The sequence below is a fragment of the Stenella coeruleoalba genome (genome assembly GCF_951394435.1).
Source record: "Stenella coeruleoalba genome assembly, chromosome: 17".
NCBI lineage: Eukaryota > Metazoa > Chordata > Mammalia > Artiodactyla > Delphinidae > Stenella > Stenella coeruleoalba.
Genome location: NC_137163.1, coordinates 411,270 through 428,852, shown reverse-complemented (window position 1 = coordinate 428,852; position 17,583 = coordinate 411,270). Strand labels below are relative to the sequence as shown.

Below are 17,583 nucleotides of genomic sequence, written 5' to 3'. Positions count from 1 at the left end.
CGCCTCCGGAGCCCCGAAAACCGAGCTCTCTCAAGATCCAGAGTCCCACTGCGGGCGAACGCAGGAGCGGGTTGGAAGCTGGACGGGGGCTGAGGCGGCTCAGAGCCGTCGGTCAGGGCCCTGCCCGCCCCAGGACCTCAGAATGGGGTCACCACTGAGGGTCTCGCCCGCAGGAAGAGGCGAGGTCTTAGGCGCCCTGCCGGGTGCCGAAGCCCAGCTCAGCCAGACGAGCCCTCGCAGTGTGGAGGCCGGGAGGGCAGGGACCCCCGGACATAAACACTCGCCAGATTACGCCCCGGCAGGTGCCGCTACTGTGGCGGACGCCCGACTAGTCCAGGGAGAGCTTCCTGGAGATGCCGTGTCCCGTCCCTGCTCAGTGATCCCCCGCAGAGCGACCCCCCCACCCCCTCCAAAACACGCGTACTCGCGACGCACGGCCCTGACTGGCACTGGCGGTCGCGTAGCTGCCGGTGGTCCCGCCGGCCCCTCTACGAGCCCCTCCCCGCAGAACGGCGCTTTTCGCGCCTCTTGCCCACTGCTCCCTCCCGAGGCCTGGCACAGTTGCCCACTTCAAGGGCCTTGGAGCCAGGACCATGCACAGCTAAGCAGTCCTCTCCTCACTTGGCAGGGACTCGCCCTACGTACCCGCGAACAGGTCTGGGATTTAGAAACAGAATTTTTTTTTTTTGGCCCCCCCGCGCGGCTTGCGGGATCTTAGTCCCCCGACCAGGGATCAACCCGGGCCCCCTGCAGTGGGAGCGCGGAGTCCTAACCTCTGGACCGCCAGGGAAGTCCCAAGAAACGGAATCTTAGGAAATAAAACAAGAAAGTATAGTCACAGCCGAGAAAATGGCATAGAATATGTGTTCATGTTGCATCCAGATGTGCTCACTTGCTCATTTCAGCAACAAGGCTTCAAATCTGGACCCTTGAGTGGTGGACAAAGGGGTCACTTGGATGCCTGGGCAGGTGTGTGACCCCTAAGTCACAGCAAAGCCCTTTAAAAGTCATAACAAAACTGAACCCTGAAAAGAGGGGTAGGCTGGGGCAGAGCTTACCCTGAGCAGGAGAGAACACCCACAGCCCATTTCTCTAGGAGACCCGCGCCCTTTCCTAGAATTCCTGCGACGTGTAATTGTGTCAGCCGAGCCTTTGTGGGGAGCCTGCCTCCCAGACTTACTATTTTATGTAATGTATTTATATGTATTTGTAGATGTGATAGAAGTCTTGGGGGAGTGGGGGCCAGCTGCTACTCTCCCCACTCAAGCCCCTTCTTGCTGTAGCAAAATAAGCCCCCTATTCCCCTTTTCCCTTCAGGCCTTCTATTAATACATAGCCCCCTGGCAGGCTGGTTTAAGGCAGTTTGGGTATTGGGGTCAGGTACCAATGAAGAATCACGACTTACCTCGCTCCCTTGTAAACCATTATTTGAGTTTTCGTCCTCGTGTAATTACTTTATTCCTTGATTTTTTTTTTTTTTTTTTTTTTTTTTTTTTTTGCGGTTCGCGGGCCTCTCACTGTTGTGGCCTCTCCCGTTGCGGAGCACAGGCTCCGGACGCGCAGGCTCAGCGGCCATGGCTCACGGGCCCAGCCGCTCCGCGGCACGTGGGATCTTCCCGGACCGGGACACGAACCCGTGTCCCCTGCATCGGCAGGTGGACTCAACCACTGCGCCACCAGGGATGCCCTATCCCTCGATTTTTGAGAAACTGGTCCTTTTGTCATTTGTCATGTTTCCCTCCCTCCAAATCTTGATCTGGGAATAGCAGAGATATAGCCCCCGCCCCACCCCCACCCCTGCCCAACATAAAAGTGGTACCTGTTTGTCTCCATACAGAGCAGGGACTTCTGCTTCTGTTCTGGTCTTGACCCCAGAGACATGCCTTCCTCCGGCTGACCATTTTAAAATAATCTGAATTCACAGAGATATTCAGCCTGTCAGCCCCAGAGACCTGCCTTCCTCTGGCTGACCACTTTTAACTAATCTGAATTCACACTCAGAGATATTCAGCCTGTCAGCTCTCCTTTTAAAAAATCAAAGATATGCTTTTGTCTCAGTGAAAGCATGTCTCCAAGCAAAGGCTCCTCTATTCCGGTCGTCCTGAACCAGGTGGGTGACTGCTTCAGAGGTTTTCTCTTTTGCCCAAACTCCACCTAATAAAGTTCTGATAGCATGGAAAAAAAAAAAAGATAACAAAAAGTGTAGCCAGAGCCACCCTGAGGGTGTACTAGAGGAGGGAGCAGGGGCAGAGGTGGGGCTGTGGCCAGAAAACTAACTCTCCTCGTCCAAGTCAGATGGGCATAGTCATGGCACCCACAGCACAGGGCATCTGTGATGAGTGAACAGCTCAGTGGCCACAGAGCCCTCAGACTCGAGCCTGGCATGTGGCAAGCGCCCTGACAAAGGAATGAGAGTTTGTGTGTGGGAGAGAGGCGGTTGGTGCAGAGAGAGGCGGAGATACTGAAGGAGCACAGTCCTGGGAGAGCAGCAGCGGGCGGGATGCAGCTGCATTCCAGTCACACAGGAGGAGAAGGTGGGCGGAGGGACTGGGAAGTTGTAGGGCTGCCAGCAGGAAAGCAGATGTGGGCCTGCCTGGTGGACGCACTTCTTCAATGGGAAATTTAGGGAGGCTGTCAGTGGAAGTGGTGGCTCAAAGCTGCTCGAAATGGACAGTGATGGGCTGGAGGATGGTCCAAGGCTGGGGGGTGGGAGGGGTGATGGGGCTGCCAGTACAAGAAGCCAGTAGAAGCTCACATAACAGATTCTTCCCTAGAGACTTCAGAGGAGCACAGCCTGCTGCCCCCTCGATTTCAGACTTCTGCCTCCAGAACTCGGAGAAAATAAATTTCGGACGTCCTACGGCACCCAGTGTGTGGTGGGCTGTGCTACAGCCCTAGGAAACTACCGCATGGGGACTCTGAGGATGGACACTGCTGCTGAGGACAGTGGAGCAGAGCAGTAGAGGCCCGGGCCTCACGGAGCGTTGCCACACACCCTGGTCTGATGATCTCCAGGCCCATTTTTCATGAGAGAGAAACAAGCCCTCACCTGTGTAAACGCTGCTGCTTGTTTTGTTTTTTCTGCTACAAGCAAACAAATTTGATTGCTGATTGGATCCCAGGTCCTCCCTGCGGCCCTCAGACCCTGGCCCATTTCTCTGGCTTCACTTGCCATGCATTACAGATGAGGGGACTGAGGATGGCTACTTGGAGGTACCTGAGCTCAGCTATACTGGCTCCTCGTCAGGCACCAGGCACTGCTATGGGGAGAGATACTGCCCCACCTGTCGACCTTTCTTGGTGGGAGACCCTTCCCTCCCAGCGAGGTGAGCAGGCTGGGCTCTAAGCACAAGTGTCTTTATTGAAGATGGGCACTGGGGCTCTCCGGGTGGCTGCGGTTTCTAAGGGGCTGAGATAGCGCAGGGCCAGGAGCCAGAGTCAAGGGCTGAGACTGGGGCAGAGGCTATCAGAGTGTGATATTATCCTCATACAGCGACAACAGCAGCAGGACGGTCCAGCCGCCCAGCAGGCCCACGTTGTGCAGCAGGAAGAGGAGCCAGGGCCGCCGGTCCCGCACGTTCAGCATGGCCGGGAGCTGCGGAGGAGGTGGGCCCTGGGTCAGAAGTCAGCTCAGAGCTCCTGCTCAGCTGCCGCCCACTGCAGTCCCCTCCCGCACTCCGCGCTGACCATGTCGCAGAGCGCCACGTAGAGGAAGAGACCAGTGGCTACCGCCAGGATCCAGGTCTCGCCGTCTTCGCCGACGCCTACCGCGAGCGCCACGTAGAGGCCGATGAAGGCCGTGAGCCCCGAGGCCAAGTTCAGCAGCAGCGCCAGGCGCACCGACAGCCCCGCGTGCAGCAGGGCCGCGAAGTCCCCTGGGGCGGGAGGGGCGGGGTCAGGCCGAGAGCTCCGCCCACCCCCTACAGACCTCGCCCCGCTCCGATAGTCCCTCCCAACTGTCCCGCCAACCAACCAACCGCACCCCAGGCAGGCCCCGCCCCGCTGGAACCCCTCGCGGCTCACCCAGCTCGTGCGGCACCTCGTGGCAGAACACGGCCAGCGAGGTGGACAGCCCCGTCTTCCAGGAGGAGGAGAAGGCGGCGCCCACGGCCAGACCGTCGGCGAAGTTGTGCACGGCGTCTCCCAGCGTGATCATGTAGGGCAGCAGTCTCAGCTCTGCGGGCGCGGCCGGCGTGGGTGGGCATCTGCCTCGCACCTCCTCGCCCCCGCCCCCCCCCCGCGCCGGTGCTGCGCACCGAACCCCTGGCACCCAGTGCTTCCGGGGCCTCCCTCAGGGCTCACCTGGGCTCAGTCTCCGGGGCTCCGGGCTCAGCAGTTCGGGGCTCTCCTCCGCCACCTGTGGGGCGGGGGGGGGGGATGCGGTCCGCGTAGATGAGCCTCTGGGCGGGGAGGTGAGGAGGGGCTCGCGGAGCTAGGTCCTCAGCTCAGGCCAGGGGCAGAAGCCTCGGAGTGGGGGCTGGGAGTGCAGACAGGGCTCCGCGTGGGGTAGGGACGTCCGGTAAGAGCCAGCTCACCAGGTCTGCGCGCGAGCCCTCGTGGGGCTGCTTGGGAGGCCGGAGATCGCTCGGCGCTAGCTGCAGGGACACGCCATGGCTGTGGCCGCCGTGACTGTGGCCGTGGCTGCAGGGCCCGTCCTTTCGGTCCTGCGGGGACAGCACCTCAGGGTCCACCACGCCTCCCCCCCTCCTCCCCACACCGCGTCCAGCCCCCATGCACCTGACCTCCGGGTCCAGGGGCAGCAAGAGGTTGAAGAGGCTCTCGAACAGGAAGAAGGCATAGAGACCACCCAGCGCAGCTAGGAGGCGCCAGGTGGGCTGTGAGCCAAGGCCTTCGCCATCATGCGAGTGCAGCCCCAGCACCTGGGGGGGCAGAGGGCGCTGGGCCAGTTGCCCCAGGGCCTCCTCCCCCCAGACAAGGAGCTAGGGGTTAGGGGTCAGGGAAGGGTCCCAGGAGGGTGTGCCTGGAAGGAATTCTGGGTAGGCGAGTCCCTGGTGGGGGAGGGAGGGTCCTGGCGGGCTGGGGGCCAACCTGAGGCATCAAGTGCAGAAGGGCGTCGCCTGTGAGCGCGCCCACAGCCATGCTCAGGAAGGTCTGGATGATGTAGTGGGTAGCAGTGCTGCATTTGGTGCAGGTGAGCAGCAAGAGCCCGAAGACGGAGCTGAGGCAGATGAGCAGTGTAGCCAGCGAGCCGTACAGGTACCCTGGGGGGGGACACAGCCTCAGCCCCCCACCCCCCGCTTCCCAGCGAAGGGTGTCCAGGTGGGGTCCAGGAGCGAGCAAGACCCGCCAGGGCCGCTCCTGCTAGCCCTCCGGCCTCGAAACCCCATCCTCTTCCCTTTCAGGCCCCCATATTCCCTGCTACCCCTCTACGCCAGCCCTGGCCCAGCTCTCCCCGCCCCTCCCAAACCCAGCGGCCACTTCCTCCTCCCTTTTCGGTTCCTCCTCCATGCTGCCAGGCCCCTGGGCACAGCCAGGCACAGCTGGGGAGGTGGGCACTCACTCTGCACCTGACTGAGCTGGTCCTGGGTGGGCTGCTCAGGCTGGGGGCTGCAGGCCCCACTCAGTTGCTGCTGGAGCAGGGCAGGGCTCAGCTGGGCCCAGGCCTCCGGTGTCACCCCAGCCTGCTCAGACAGCCCATACACAGCCATCACATCTCCAGCACTCAGGCATACCTGGGGGGGTGACAGGCCTGGGGGTCAGGGACCTGAGCAGACTGGTGGGACCCCACCTCTCTCCAAGACTAGGGCGCATGGACTGCTCACTGTGTCCCACATGCTGGAGCTGCTGTTGGGGGTGGCAGGGGGCACAGGGCCCTGGCGGTTGGCCCCCTCTCCCCGATGACCGTGGTCACTGTGGTCACCATGGGTCTCGGTCTCTCCGCCCACCCCCAGGCGCTGCATCAAGGCCTCCAGCTCTGGCAGGGAGGACAGAGTGACAAAGTTTGTGTGGGCTCCAGCCCTGCACTCCCCAGGGGCACCGATGCTGGGGTTCAGGGCACTCCCTGCCCAGTGGCCCAGCTCAGGCCTCACCAGCCAGTGTGATGTTGGGGTTCTCGCTGCTGTGCTGCCGGAACACGAAATCCACGAAGTACTGAGGGGTCGGCAGGGCTCGGAAGCAGGACCCGCTCCTGACGTGGTCCAGCAGGGCAGCCAGGACTGGGCCGGGGCTGCCGGGAGACCCCACCCCCGCTGCTTCCTCCAACAGCTGAGGCAGGTCTACACAGGCCTGGGGAGGAGCTGGACCTCAGTCTCACTGGCAGTGTGGACTTCCTGGCCTCTAGCTCTGTCATTGCCCCTGGTGCCCCCTGGACTCCAGTGACTCTGGAGCAGCTTCCTGGGAGCACCACTTCTTGTTCACCTCAGACCTGGGCTGGGCCCCTCCCCTGCTTGGGGCCCCTCCCTGGTACCACAGGCCTCCCCCTTCCTGGCCCAGTGGGTCCAGGCCCCCACCTTCCCCCCAGGGCTCCTCCCTGTAGCCCCGGGAGCTTTCTCAGACCCTGTCCAGGGTCAGGGCCCCTCCTGGGGCTCCTGCAGCCCTGCCCTACTCAGTGGGGAGCGTCCATTTGTGATTCCCCCAGCCCAGACAGGCGTTGAGGCCCAACCCCCTAAGGGGTCCCCCTCCCCCCAATCCCTCCTGGCTCCTCTTCACCCACCACCCCTGGCCAGCCCGCCCGGGCCCCCACCTCCGCAGAAGTGGGCCGGCCAGCGGCCTGGGCCTGAATCTTCTGCAGCAGCCTGGTCAAGCCTGGGGTCAGGGCCTCAGGGCTCTCGAGCAGGGCCAGGAGCTGGTCGGCGCGGGAGGCCCAGCGGCCAGCCCGGACATCCGCACAGGTGCCCTCCGGGTTGCTGAGGTAGAGGGCGGCGGCAGCGCTGAGGCGGGCGATGTGCCTGGGCTCCAGGGCCTGAGCGGAGTGGAGCCCTGGCTTCTCAGGCCTGCCCAGGGCCAGGGCGTCTTCCACAGACAGGCACTGTGGGCAGAGACAGGTGGGCGGGGGCCAGGTATCTGTGGCCCAGGAGCCGCCCCCTTCCCTGCGGGGGCCTCACACAGGGACGACCATCCTCTCCGTCCCTCTCACAGCGACACCCCTCCATCACCTGCTCACTCACGTGCTCTCCCCACCATCTCTCCCCACCATCCCCCCCATGACAGGACGGCGCGTGCGCATACGTACACACACGCATACGCGCACCCCCCCCCCCCACACACACGTACACACGGGGTCCCGCCACCTCAGGGTGGTTTCTTCCTGGAACCACTGCCACTTTGCTGGCCTGGGGGCTGATGGGGTGGGGGTGGGGCAGCCCTGGGGTCCCGGAGCCGCGGGTCCCTACACGCCACCGTCCCACCAACAGGGAGGGCAGGTGGGTCTGAATGCGGAGTCGGGGAAGGTGGGCTCGGGCCTGCAGGCAGCGCCCGAGCGCCAGGCCACTGCACTCGGCCCGCCTCCTGGAGTTTGCCCGAGCCCTTTGCCGCCGGCCCTCGGGGTGGAGCGGCGGGCTGGGGCTGGGGCCGGGGGACCCGTCGGGTGGGGCCGTTACCTTTCCACACGGCCCGTCGGCGCAATGCACACGGACCGCTAGTGTATTTAACAGGCTGCCCAGCGCCTTGCGATCCAGAACACCCCGGCCTGAGGACAGCAGGGTCAGCAGACGGGCAGGTGGGGTCGCCGTCCCGGTCAACGCCAGCACAGCCAGCAAGGCCAGCAGCAGCCCCGGCTTGGGCCCGGCCGGGCCAGCCAAGCTGCGGCCCCCAGGTGCTCTGAGTTCCAGGGAGGCCATGGTCGCCTGGGTGGCTGCGGGCCCCGTGGGCTGCCTGGTGCCAGACTCTGGGCTGGGCTGGGACCCGCCCGCCCCGGCGAGGCTCTCCAGGCATTTCCTGCGGGGCCCTGTGATTGGCTGCTGGAGGTGTCGCAGGTTAACCATTCCAGGTCCTCCCCGAGCGAGCGAGCGAGCGAGGTGCTGCTGCCCCCGGGGGGCGAGCCCGGGCTGAACTGGGCGGCCCACTGAGCTGTGGCCCCCGGCCACCCCCTCTGCTCCCGCAAGGATCTTGTTACCGAATGCAAGTCTGTGTGCCCGACACACAGTGAGGCCAAACAAACCGCAACGTCGGAGTCTGGAGCAGAGACGGGTTTACTGGGGGGCCGAGCAAGGAGAACGGGTGGCTCGTGTTTAAAAACCCTGAACTCCCCGATGGTTTCTGGGGAGCCTTTAATAGGCAAAATTTGGGGTGAGGGCAGCAGGGCATGTGACTTTCTCCTGAGTGGCTGGTGGGGAGGTGGCGGCGGTGCTCTGGGGTCCCAGCTTGTAGTCGCCATCTTCCACCTGGGTGGGGGCCTTAGTTCTGGCAGGAGAGCTCCAAGGGGAGCCAGGACCTTGCCCCAAGGCTGTAGTTTCTTGACTGCCCCTCCTTCGTTTCTGCATCCCCTCCCTTCCCTGATTAGCAAAGGTTTGAACCTGCCCTTTGGAACTCAGGGAAGGTCTTAGGGGGCTGAATGAAGCCCGTTTCCTACAAACAAGAAACGGGGGACGAGGGAAGGATTTGTACTCAGGAGGCCCCCCAGGGTCCTGCTCAGTTTCAATCCCCCCCCCTTTTTTTGGTACTCCTCTGTCTTGAGGGGAACAGGTGTCAGACAAGACAGGGAACAAGATTTGCATAGAGAGGCTGAGGAGGAACTTGGCAGAGGAACTCGGTTTTAGGGGAGCTCCATTTCAGTGTGGGTGTTGCTTCCCGGGGCCCTCTCTCTGAGAGCTGCCCCCAAGCCAAGGGGGCCTGGCGCAGAGGTTCCAAGACACCACTACAGGCCCGGTCCCCACATCCCACCTGAAAGCCCCCACACGGCCCCGCCCCACTCCCCTCCCTGCAGCATCCCCAGCAGGGACCCCCAGCCCCCTGGCTCAGGCAACTTAGACACCCCAGAGCCTTCGAGGGCCTCCCTGGGCGTGGGGTCCTGAGCTGTGATGGAATTCTGTGCTGAAATTCTTGCGGGGGCTGGAATCCGAGGGAATTGAGATAAGGTGCTGGCTGAGTCATGTGCCCCTCACCAAACCCTCCAGGGGAAACTCCCCAGGAAATGGCCAAAGCCCCACACAAACAAGAGCAAAGAGGAGGCTGGGCGCCCTGCCCATACCCCCCAGCTCACCGGCCAGTGAGGGGCTCCTGGGCCCTGAGGGCAGCAGGAAGCAGGAAGGGGTCACTAGGCTCAGGGAGAGGGGGAGAACTGTGGCTCCCGGCCCTGCCCCCCCCTGCTGCCTCCTGCTCCGGCCTTTGAACTTCTAGGCCTTATCTCTGCCTAGTTGGCAGTCTGGGGAAAGGGGCAGACCCCAGGGAGCTAGCCAACCCCAGTCTCGGGGCAGCCTTGCCTTCTAGAGGGAGTGTGTGGGTGGCCCCTTCCACACCTGGTTGGACCAACTGCTGACCCTGACCCTGTCCCTAGGGGGCGTGGTTGGGGTGGGGGAGGAGAGGCTCCAGGGGAGCTGGGAGCTCGGCCCCAGGACTCTGTCCCCACCATCCTGTGCCACCCAGGGCGGGGCCTCAGGCTGAGGACGGTGTCCTGGGCCCGAGTTCAGGTGTGGCTCCTGCCCTCTCACCCACACACATGCTGGGTGGCACTGCAGTGTGACCTCGGTGGGGCCTACAGGGGTATCAGGCAAGGGGAGGGGATGGGAAGAGTCTGCCAGGGGTTCAGATGACTCCTGGACCCCTGAGTCAATGAGGAGGGAAGCTGGAAAGATTTGGGCTACCCCCCGCCCCCAGTTGTTGGGCCCAAACTGGCCTTTTTCCTACCCCACCTTGTCAGGGCCGGGGCTGGCTGGAGCTGAGCCTGGCACCAAGCTGCTGCCTCAGGTCATCCACTGCTCAAGGCCTGCTTAGCTTCAGGGAAAAGGTCTCAGCCCAGCCGTTCAGGTCCCCTGGTGGAGGCCTGGCACGCCGCTGGCACCCCCTCGGGCCTCGGCACCCCCCTGTGTGGGCCCACGTTTCCCTGCTTCGTGTCCCCCCAACCACTTACCCATGCCCTCCCTTCCTAGCCCAGGGCAGCTGCAGAGTGTGTCACCAACTCCCCTGCACATCTGCCTGTCGCCCGCCAGCGCTGGGCTTATCCCCAGGCCCCTCCTGCATCAGTCCGTCATCCAGCAAGCGCCAGACACCCGCATTCATCGCAGGATATTCACAGAAGCCCAAAGAGGGAAGCAGCCCAAGGGCCCATCAGCGGGTGAACAGATAAACAAATATGGTCTAGACACACCACGGAATATTACTCAGACGTGAAAAGGAAGAAAATCCTGTCTCGCTAAAACATGGATGAACCTTGAGGGCATTATGCTAAGCCAAGTGAGCCAGTCACAGGAGAACGAATTCTGTGTGATTCCATTCGTGCTTCGAGGTCTCGGGGGTCGTCAGAATCCAGGGGTAGAAGGTAGAATGGCTGGTGCCAGGGGCTGGGCGGGATAGGGAGCTGTTTAGCGGGGACAGGTCTAGTTTAGGAAGACGAGAGGATCCTGCAGACAGATGGTGGCAATGAACGCACGACGTGGTTGATGCACCCAATGCCGCTGAACCTAGAAATGTTTCAGGTGGCCAACTTCATGTTTTACATATTTCATTGCAATAAACAATTAAAATAGACCCAAACAACCCTCTCTGGCCCTTTGCCCCCTCAGCTCCCTTGACAGCAGGTCGCGGGGACTCAGGCACTGGTGGCCTCTCCCAGGCTCCACTGAAGCCTCACCCCAACCCACACTGTTGTCAAAGTCACCGAGAGCCCCGCGGGCCAGACTCGGCAGGGCTCTTCCTCGGCTCGGTCCGCCCTGGAGCTCACCGTCCTCCACACCTGGGCCTCTGGTCTCCTCCCCAGGCCCCGGTCGCCCCTTCTTCAGCTCCTGCATTGATGCAGCGCCAGTCCTGCCCCTCGGGTAGAATTCCTGGTACCCGTGATAGCGTGCCTTCACCCCAGACACCAGCCCTCACCCTTGTCTATGGAACTCCACCCGCTGGTGTCCAGCCACGCACTTGACAGTCCCCCTTGACCATCGGAGAGCCAAGCCCAGCTCAGCCTGTGCACACAGGGCCCCTCCTCCCCAGGTGTCCACATTTCAATAGGAGTTTCCACCCCTCCAGGTGCTCAGGCTCAAGCCTGGTGTAACCCCGGAGTTCTCATTCCACCGCTGCATCCAGCAGACTGTGGGCGCCACACACAGCACGGTCCACACCCAGAAGCTGACGCTCTCTCCCCTCACTTGCTGACTCTGCTCTTCCCCCTAACACACCAGAGAGATGAGGGCCTCTGCTCTGAGTTCCTCACTGGCATCTGGTGCTCCTGGGTACAATCCCAAGTCCTGACCTGCCTTCCAGCCCCGTTTCCCACCCGGCTTCCCGCCCCCTTCCTCCTTCCCCAGGGAGCCCTGCTCACTTCTCCTGGACCTTCTGTTCAACGCTGAGAGCTGCTCCTGACCACCCCGTATGCAACGGCAGCCTTGGACCTCCTCCATCACCACTCGAGATACCACACACTTTATTTGGTTGCCTCTAGAAGCCAGGCACAAAGAAGTACCACTAAGAGAAAATGCTACAATGAAACTCTGGCGTGTCCCTTATCCCAGCACCACAGCTGCTAAAACTGGAACCCACCCCCCTGGAACCCAGAGCCTTGGTCTCTGGTTTGCTGCTTGCTGTCTGCCCCAGAGGATGAGGACGCAGACATGAACCCCGTGGGGCCAGGCAGCTTCCAGCACTGACGGCACAATGCCTTGGAGCAGGCGTTGCTTCCCCACCAGGCTTTGGGCAAGGCCAGCTCTGGGGCTCCCGTGGCGTCTGCCGGCTGGGCCTTGCTCCCGGGTGAGGGACACCCTTGGTGGCAGGCAGGAGGACAAGCTGTGCTACTGTGGGCTACCAACCGGCGCTCCTGTGAGCCACCGCACAAGGATGGGCCCTGCTGCAAAGGTGTCAGGCTCTGCGCCGACCTGGCCAGCTGGGCCGCCGCGCTGCCTGAAGCTCTCAGCTGAGAGGTGGGGGAAGGCGTGGCGGGCAGACGCAAGCCTGCCTGGCCTGCGAGGAGGCGCACCCCTGCTGGCTTGCCAGGCGGTGCCCACCAGGGCAGGCGCTGCCTCTGCAGTGCCACTGAGGCTCTTCCCTGATGAATGGGCTGCGTGCTCCCGAGGCCCAGAGGGCAGACAAACAGGCAGGGTGGGCCTGGGGCGGGCGGGGGGCGCCCACAGCAGCAGGGAGGTCAGAAAGCATCTTTATTGGGGGAGCGGGCTCCAGGCCACCGTGCATGGCAAAACGCTTGCAGACGTCGGGGGAAGTGGGACCATCGCGGAAGGCGGGGGTAGGGAGGCTGGGCTCAGGCGTGCAGGAAGCGGTTGAAGGCGTTGTAGGCTGATTCCAGGTCGAAGAGCATCTGGCGCACCTGGGAGTCGTCCAGCTCGTCTGAGGCTGACATGCCACTCAGGGTCTGCAGCCTGTGGGGCACAGAGCACAGAGCTGGGCTGGGGCAGGTGGGGGACTACGGGGCTGCGACGGACAGGGCGGCTCAGCAGGGGACACTCACCACTGGCTGACCGTCTGGCGGCCCTCGAAGTCAGGGGGCAGGTGGCTCATGCGGTGCATGGTCTCCATCAGCTCCCGCAGGTCGGGCTGGATCTGCAGAAACACGACCCGCTTGGACACCGACCCTGGTTCCCCTGCCCCCACCCCCGACCGCCCGGGAGCCGCACCTCGTCCATGGCCCGGATCTCCAGGCGCAGCTTGTCCATCACTGTGATGAAGAGCTGGCGGCAAGGGTGTGTGTGAGACGACATGGGCCCCCGGCAAAGACCCCCGCCAGCCTGGTCCTCTGCAGGGCCGGGCCCGGGGCAGCACCAGCCGGCCCTCGCCCTCCGCAGCCTTAGCCATGGGGTCACGTGGGCCCTAAGCCTGACCCTGCAGCTGAGGAGCGGTCAGTGGGGGGGAGCCCTGGGCACATCCCACGTGGGCCTTGGGATGGGCGGGGCCTCGGGGTTTCCCGGACGCTGCCCAGGAGGACTGCCCGCCCCCCACTCCGGCTGCTCTGTGCACCGCGGGGCTGTGGGCACGTGGCCCTCCCGCCTCCGCACCGAGACCACGTCGGCAATGCAGCGATTCAGGTTGCCCTTGTCATCCTTGATGGTGATGGGCCGGTCCTCCTTGATCCTCTCCATGGCAAGCGGGCAGTCCAGCTGAGGGAGGACACACGGTGCTGGGCCTCGCGGGGCAGCCCAGCCCCAGCCCAATGGCCCCCCTGCCCACGCCCACCCCCGCCCCTCAGGGTGGAGGGGCCGCTCACTCACTCGGAACTTGCGGCAGAATTCATCGATGGAGCTGATCTCTGACCCCTGTACCTGCCGGAAGGCAGCTTTGTACTGGACCAGGAGCCGCGAGCAGGCCGCAGTGTACCTGGGGGGAAGGGTCAGGCTGCCGCCCTCAGCGCCAGGCCAGCGCCGCCTGGCACATCCTGCTTTCCCTCCGCCCTTCCAGACAGGTGGCATCTCACACGGAGGGCTGGGTGAAGGGCCAGGGATTGGCCATCGAGGACCGAGCCTTCCCACTTGGTTTATACAAAAAAAGAACTCTAGAAGGTGGCGGGAGGTGGTAACGGCCAAAATATGGCTGCCACACGGACCTGGCCTGGACTGTGCAGGTTGGCCCCCAGCCCAACACCAGGCAGAGGCCCAACAAGGCCCCTTGTGCCCGCTCCTCGGGCCGTGTTGGCCGCGCCTCCACGTTGACAGCTCGTGGTCCTGTGGGGGAGGGGCTGCTGCACCGAACAAAGGCCCCACATACCAGCTGGCTGCCAGGCCTGGCCAGCGGCACCCCACGGACTGACTGCCTGTGCCACCCTGCTCGCCTTCTATGCCTTTGCACCGATGAGGCCCCAGGTAGCAAAGCTGGGGCAGAATGCTGCCGCCAGGGCGCTGGGCTCCCCTCCCCCCAGAATGCTGGGCTGCTGCCGCCAGGGCGTCCCTGCCCAAGATGGTACCAAGGCCGCCAGCACCCAAGCGACCCTCCTTGCGCTGGGTGGGCCTCAGACCCCCGCCCCCGCTCCCTACTGAGCGCCCCAGCCCTGGAGGGCAGAAACAAGCTTCCAAGTACGGGTCGGTGGTGCAGGGAAGCGGGCTCTCACTCGTTGGGGCTGACGCAGTCCTTGATGTACGCCTTCTCCAGGGCCTGCATCGTCTTCACAACTGCAAACAGCTCTGCCATGTTGTCATACCTGCGGGGGCGCATCCTTCAGCTGCGGCCGCCACGGCAGGGAAGCCAAGGTCCCGGAGCCTAGGGTGCCAGTCCCGCCCAAGGTGCCGCTGAGGCACAGCTCCGCGTCTGGCTGCCCCTCTCACCCCACCCCTGGCAGAGGCTTCTTGGGACCCGTTTCCCTGGGCCGACCCCATGTCCTTCTGACACTCAGTATGGGAGAGGCAGGCAGCCTGGGTGCTGGACTCACTTTTCCCGCTCACGGGCATTCTTATACAGCTTCACTTCCTGTTGGGGAGACAGGGCGGAGGGTCGGCCAGCAGCACCACAGTGGCTGTGGGGTCCCGGTGAGGACCACGCAGATAAAGACTACTGGCCAGCGCCGCCAGGCAGGTGCCCGCCGCTCACCTCATACAGCTCCGGCTTGTTTCCAGGGGCTGCGACAGAACAGGCAGACAGCTGGCAGGCTGCTCGCGAAGGCCACCCCGGCAAGCTTGTCCAGCGCCCTGGCCCAGCCCTGTCTCAGCGCCCCTCCCAAGGCCTCCCCCGGGCTATGTCCCAAAGAGCCCAAAGGGAGCTGGGGGAATTTCAATCTCAGCAGTCCCATCAGCTTGACCTCTGGCCTGAGCAGAGGCCATGCCTCTGGGCCCAGGGGGCTGTGCGCCAGGGCTGCCCCTCCATCCCACCTGTTTCTAGGCTACCTTGCTTACGATGCAGTGATGGGCACACACGTTTGTCACATGCTCTGTCATCTTTTCCCTGGCTTGAGGACTGTGGGATACCTAAGACCCCCTGAAGTTCCAGCCACACTAAAGCTGTCATCTCTGCGTCCAGCTGACCCCACCTGGAAGAGGTCTCTGGGCCCCTGGCCACTACCTGAGGTCTTGCGGGGGCGGACACTTATAGACCTCCCAAATGCTCCGGCCACCACTCCCATCAGCCTCTGCCACAGAGGTTGAAAGCCTAGGCTCTCTGGGTCCCTGGGCCCAGCTTGGGCCACACTCACCTCCCATGCCAGGAGTGGCTGGGATCCCGTGAAACATCCTGCAGGCTCAGGTGGCCACAGCAGAGACCTAGGGAGCAGAACCAGTGCTGACGCAAAGGGGACCCCCTAACACCCCTGAGGGCTGGGCCTCATGAAAAGCTTCCCCACCCTCAGCAGAAACAAAACCAGCAATGAACACACAGCGTGCTGTGCACTGTGCTGGGAACACCGAGCCACCCTGGAGGCTGCCGGGAGGAAGCAGGTGCAGGTGAGCATCTCAGCAGTGAGCAATGGCGGGCTGGCAGAGGGGGTGGGGTGGGGAGTGGCGGCATGGTCAGGGCAGGTTGCTCTGAGTCAGGTGACCAGGAGAGGAAGGGGCTGCAGCTATCAGATGAGTGACCTGGATGAACGTTTGGGCAGAGAAAACAGCACATACGACAGGCAGCACGTATAATGTGAGGTCTTTATGCAGGAATGAATTTAGAGGAACAGACAAGCGGGGTGGGTGGGGGGGAGGTGAGCTTTCTGAGTGAGGGGCGTTCTAGGGGATGAGGACAGACAGGCAGGGGGATCAAAGGGCACAGATCTCACAGGCCAGGAGGAGGAGTCTGGGTTTATCCTGGCACAGCCAGAGGGAACTCCAGGAAGACTGAAGAAAGTCCTCCCAGCTCCAGGTGGGCGGTGGGCTGGGCAGACCGTGGAAGCAGGAGCCCCTGACCACTCCGGAAGTTGGTGCGGTGGCTGGGGCCACGTCCTTATGTGCTTTGGAGATGGAACCACCAGACCCAGTGGAGAATTTGAAAAGGGGTAAAAATTAAAAAGGACTCAAAAATGACCCCTTATTTTTGGACCAGTGGCACCATGACAGTGAGGTGAACTGAGATGGAGAAAGTGAACAAAGTAGGTGTAGAAGGCAAGCGGGTGTGCAGGAAAGCGCTGCGCTTGATCTGCTGGCTTTGAGAGGCTCCGCAGACATCCGAGGAAGCTGCTGAGGCGGCTGGAGATCAGGGGAGAGGCCGGGGGCTGGCAGGGCTGAGCCAGTGGCACCGAGGGGGTGGATGGCGTCCCACAGGAGACGGCTAAGGGCGAACCACGGTAGGAGGGAGAGCAGCCCACGTTGAGCCCCGGGCACCGCGGCGTGCGGAGGCTGGGCAGAGGGAAGGCGGGATCAGGGCTGGGAAAGGCCAAGGTTGTACAAGTTAAGCAGCAGGGGCGGGGGACGGGGCCGAGAAGGCCGATGAAATTACGAGAGCCCGCGGGGGTGGGGTGGGGCACGGATACCACTGAGCCACCCTCCCGCAGCATCAGAGAGGAGGTGCAACGGAGAGAAGGAATAAGGGAGTCGTCTGCGGCTGTACAACGGGATTCCACGCGGCCACAAGCGAACACTCGGCTGAACCTCACCAACCTGCCGCGACCCAGAACGGCGAGCTTCTAGAGAAAGCCCAGTGAGCGCGGTGGAAGATCGGGCGGGCCGCGTGCGGGGCGCATAGGCCGCGGGAACCTTCGGGCCCGGCGGTCTGAGCGCCGCACTCGGAGGCGCCAGTCCCGGGGAAACGGCTCTGGAACCCAGGGGGTAGCCAGGAGAGCCGGACACCGGGAGAGGGGACCACAAGACGGAGAGCCAGGAGGAGCACGGGCGCGGAGTGCCCTCCGCGGCACAGCGACACCCCCGGGCCTCTGCCGGCGCCGCCTTTCCCGCCCGCCCCCGGCCTGGAGTACCTGGGCGGCCTCGCGGATCCCGGAAATGGCGCGGGGGCGGAGCGCTCTCTGACGCCTGCGCTTGCGCGCGGGCCCAATGTATGCGCCTGCGCACACTTTCTCAGCGCCGGAACCTGATGTCTGCGCCTGCGCGCGGGGTTGGGCCACCTCGGCTTCTGGCTACTTCCCCCCAACCCCGCGCTGAGGCCGGGCCAGGCCAGGCCGGGCCGGGGGTAACGCTCTGCGGGTCTGATCCAGCCATGCCTGATAGGAACCGGAAGAGGTAACGAAGGGAGGTTTTGCCTTCACCTGTAGCACCTCTAAGTGGCCGGATCTGCCCTTGAAACTGTGCCCCACAGGGTTAATAGAAATTGGTAACAAATCCTTGAGCTTGTCTTTACAGCTTCTTAAAAACTCCTCCATAAACAACAAGGACCTACTGTACAGCACAGGGAACTATATCGGGTATCTTTTAATAACCTATAATGGAAAAGAATCTGAAAAACAATACATATCTACAAAACTGAGCTAAACTGAATTGCCTTGCTGTACACCTGAAACTAACACAACATTGCAAATTAAGTGTACTTCAATAAAAAAAAACCTTCCGCTTGTAACCTGCCTTCACTGGTCAAGCTCACCTTAATTGTCGATACAAAAACGTGCACGTCCTG

General features: G+C 62.9%; 2 protein-coding genes across 6 annotated transcripts; both read right to left on the bottom strand.

Annotated features, from left to right (window-relative positions):
- Positions 1 to 3,466: 3,466 nt before the first annotated feature.
- SLC39A4 (solute carrier family 39 member 4) lies at positions 3,467 to 8,386 on the bottom strand (the record flags this gene model as incomplete). Of its 2 annotated transcripts, XM_079901256.1 has the most annotated exons (11): positions 7,560 to 8,386; positions 6,704 to 6,988; positions 6,051 to 6,246; positions 5,784 to 5,935; positions 5,522 to 5,693; positions 5,050 to 5,222; positions 4,536 to 4,880; positions 4,303 to 4,357; positions 4,024 to 4,176; positions 3,688 to 3,875; positions 3,467 to 3,595 (listed from the first exon to the last, which is right to left on the bottom strand). In XM_079901256.1, the coding sequence occupies exons 1-11, from the start codon at positions 7,941 to 7,943 to the stop codon at positions 3,467 to 3,469; spliced, it is 2,232 nt and encodes a 743-aa protein (XP_079757382.1). In that variant the 5' UTR covers positions 7,944 to 8,386. The 2 variants fall into 2 exon arrangements, with proteins under 2 accessions (XP_079757382.1, XP_079757383.1); XM_079901257.1 differs by lacking the exon at positions 6,704 to 6,988.
- A 3,114-nt stretch (positions 8,387 to 11,500) lies between these two features.
- Positions 11,501 to 16,971, bottom strand: VPS28 (VPS28 subunit of ESCRT-I). 4 transcript variants are annotated; one of them, XM_079901417.1, is made up of 10 exons: positions 16,617 to 16,971; positions 15,230 to 15,296; positions 14,632 to 14,660; positions 14,474 to 14,511; positions 14,156 to 14,245; positions 13,323 to 13,428; positions 13,110 to 13,211; positions 12,732 to 12,785; positions 12,566 to 12,657; positions 11,501 to 12,476 (listed from the first exon to the last, which is right to left on the bottom strand). In XM_079901417.1, the coding sequence occupies exons 2-10, from the start codon at positions 15,264 to 15,266 to the stop codon at positions 12,359 to 12,361; spliced, it is 666 nt and encodes a 221-aa protein (XP_079757543.1). In that variant the 5' UTR covers positions 15,267 to 15,296; positions 16,617 to 16,971; the 3' UTR covers positions 11,501 to 12,358. The 4 variants fall into 4 exon arrangements, with proteins under 4 accessions (XP_079757543.1, XP_079757544.1, XP_079757545.1 ...); XM_079901418.1 differs by having other exon boundaries at positions 16,931 to 16,944; XM_079901419.1 differs by lacking the exon at positions 16,617 to 16,971 and adding an exon at positions 15,800 to 15,862.
- Between the last annotated feature and the right edge of the window lie 612 nt (positions 16,972 to 17,583).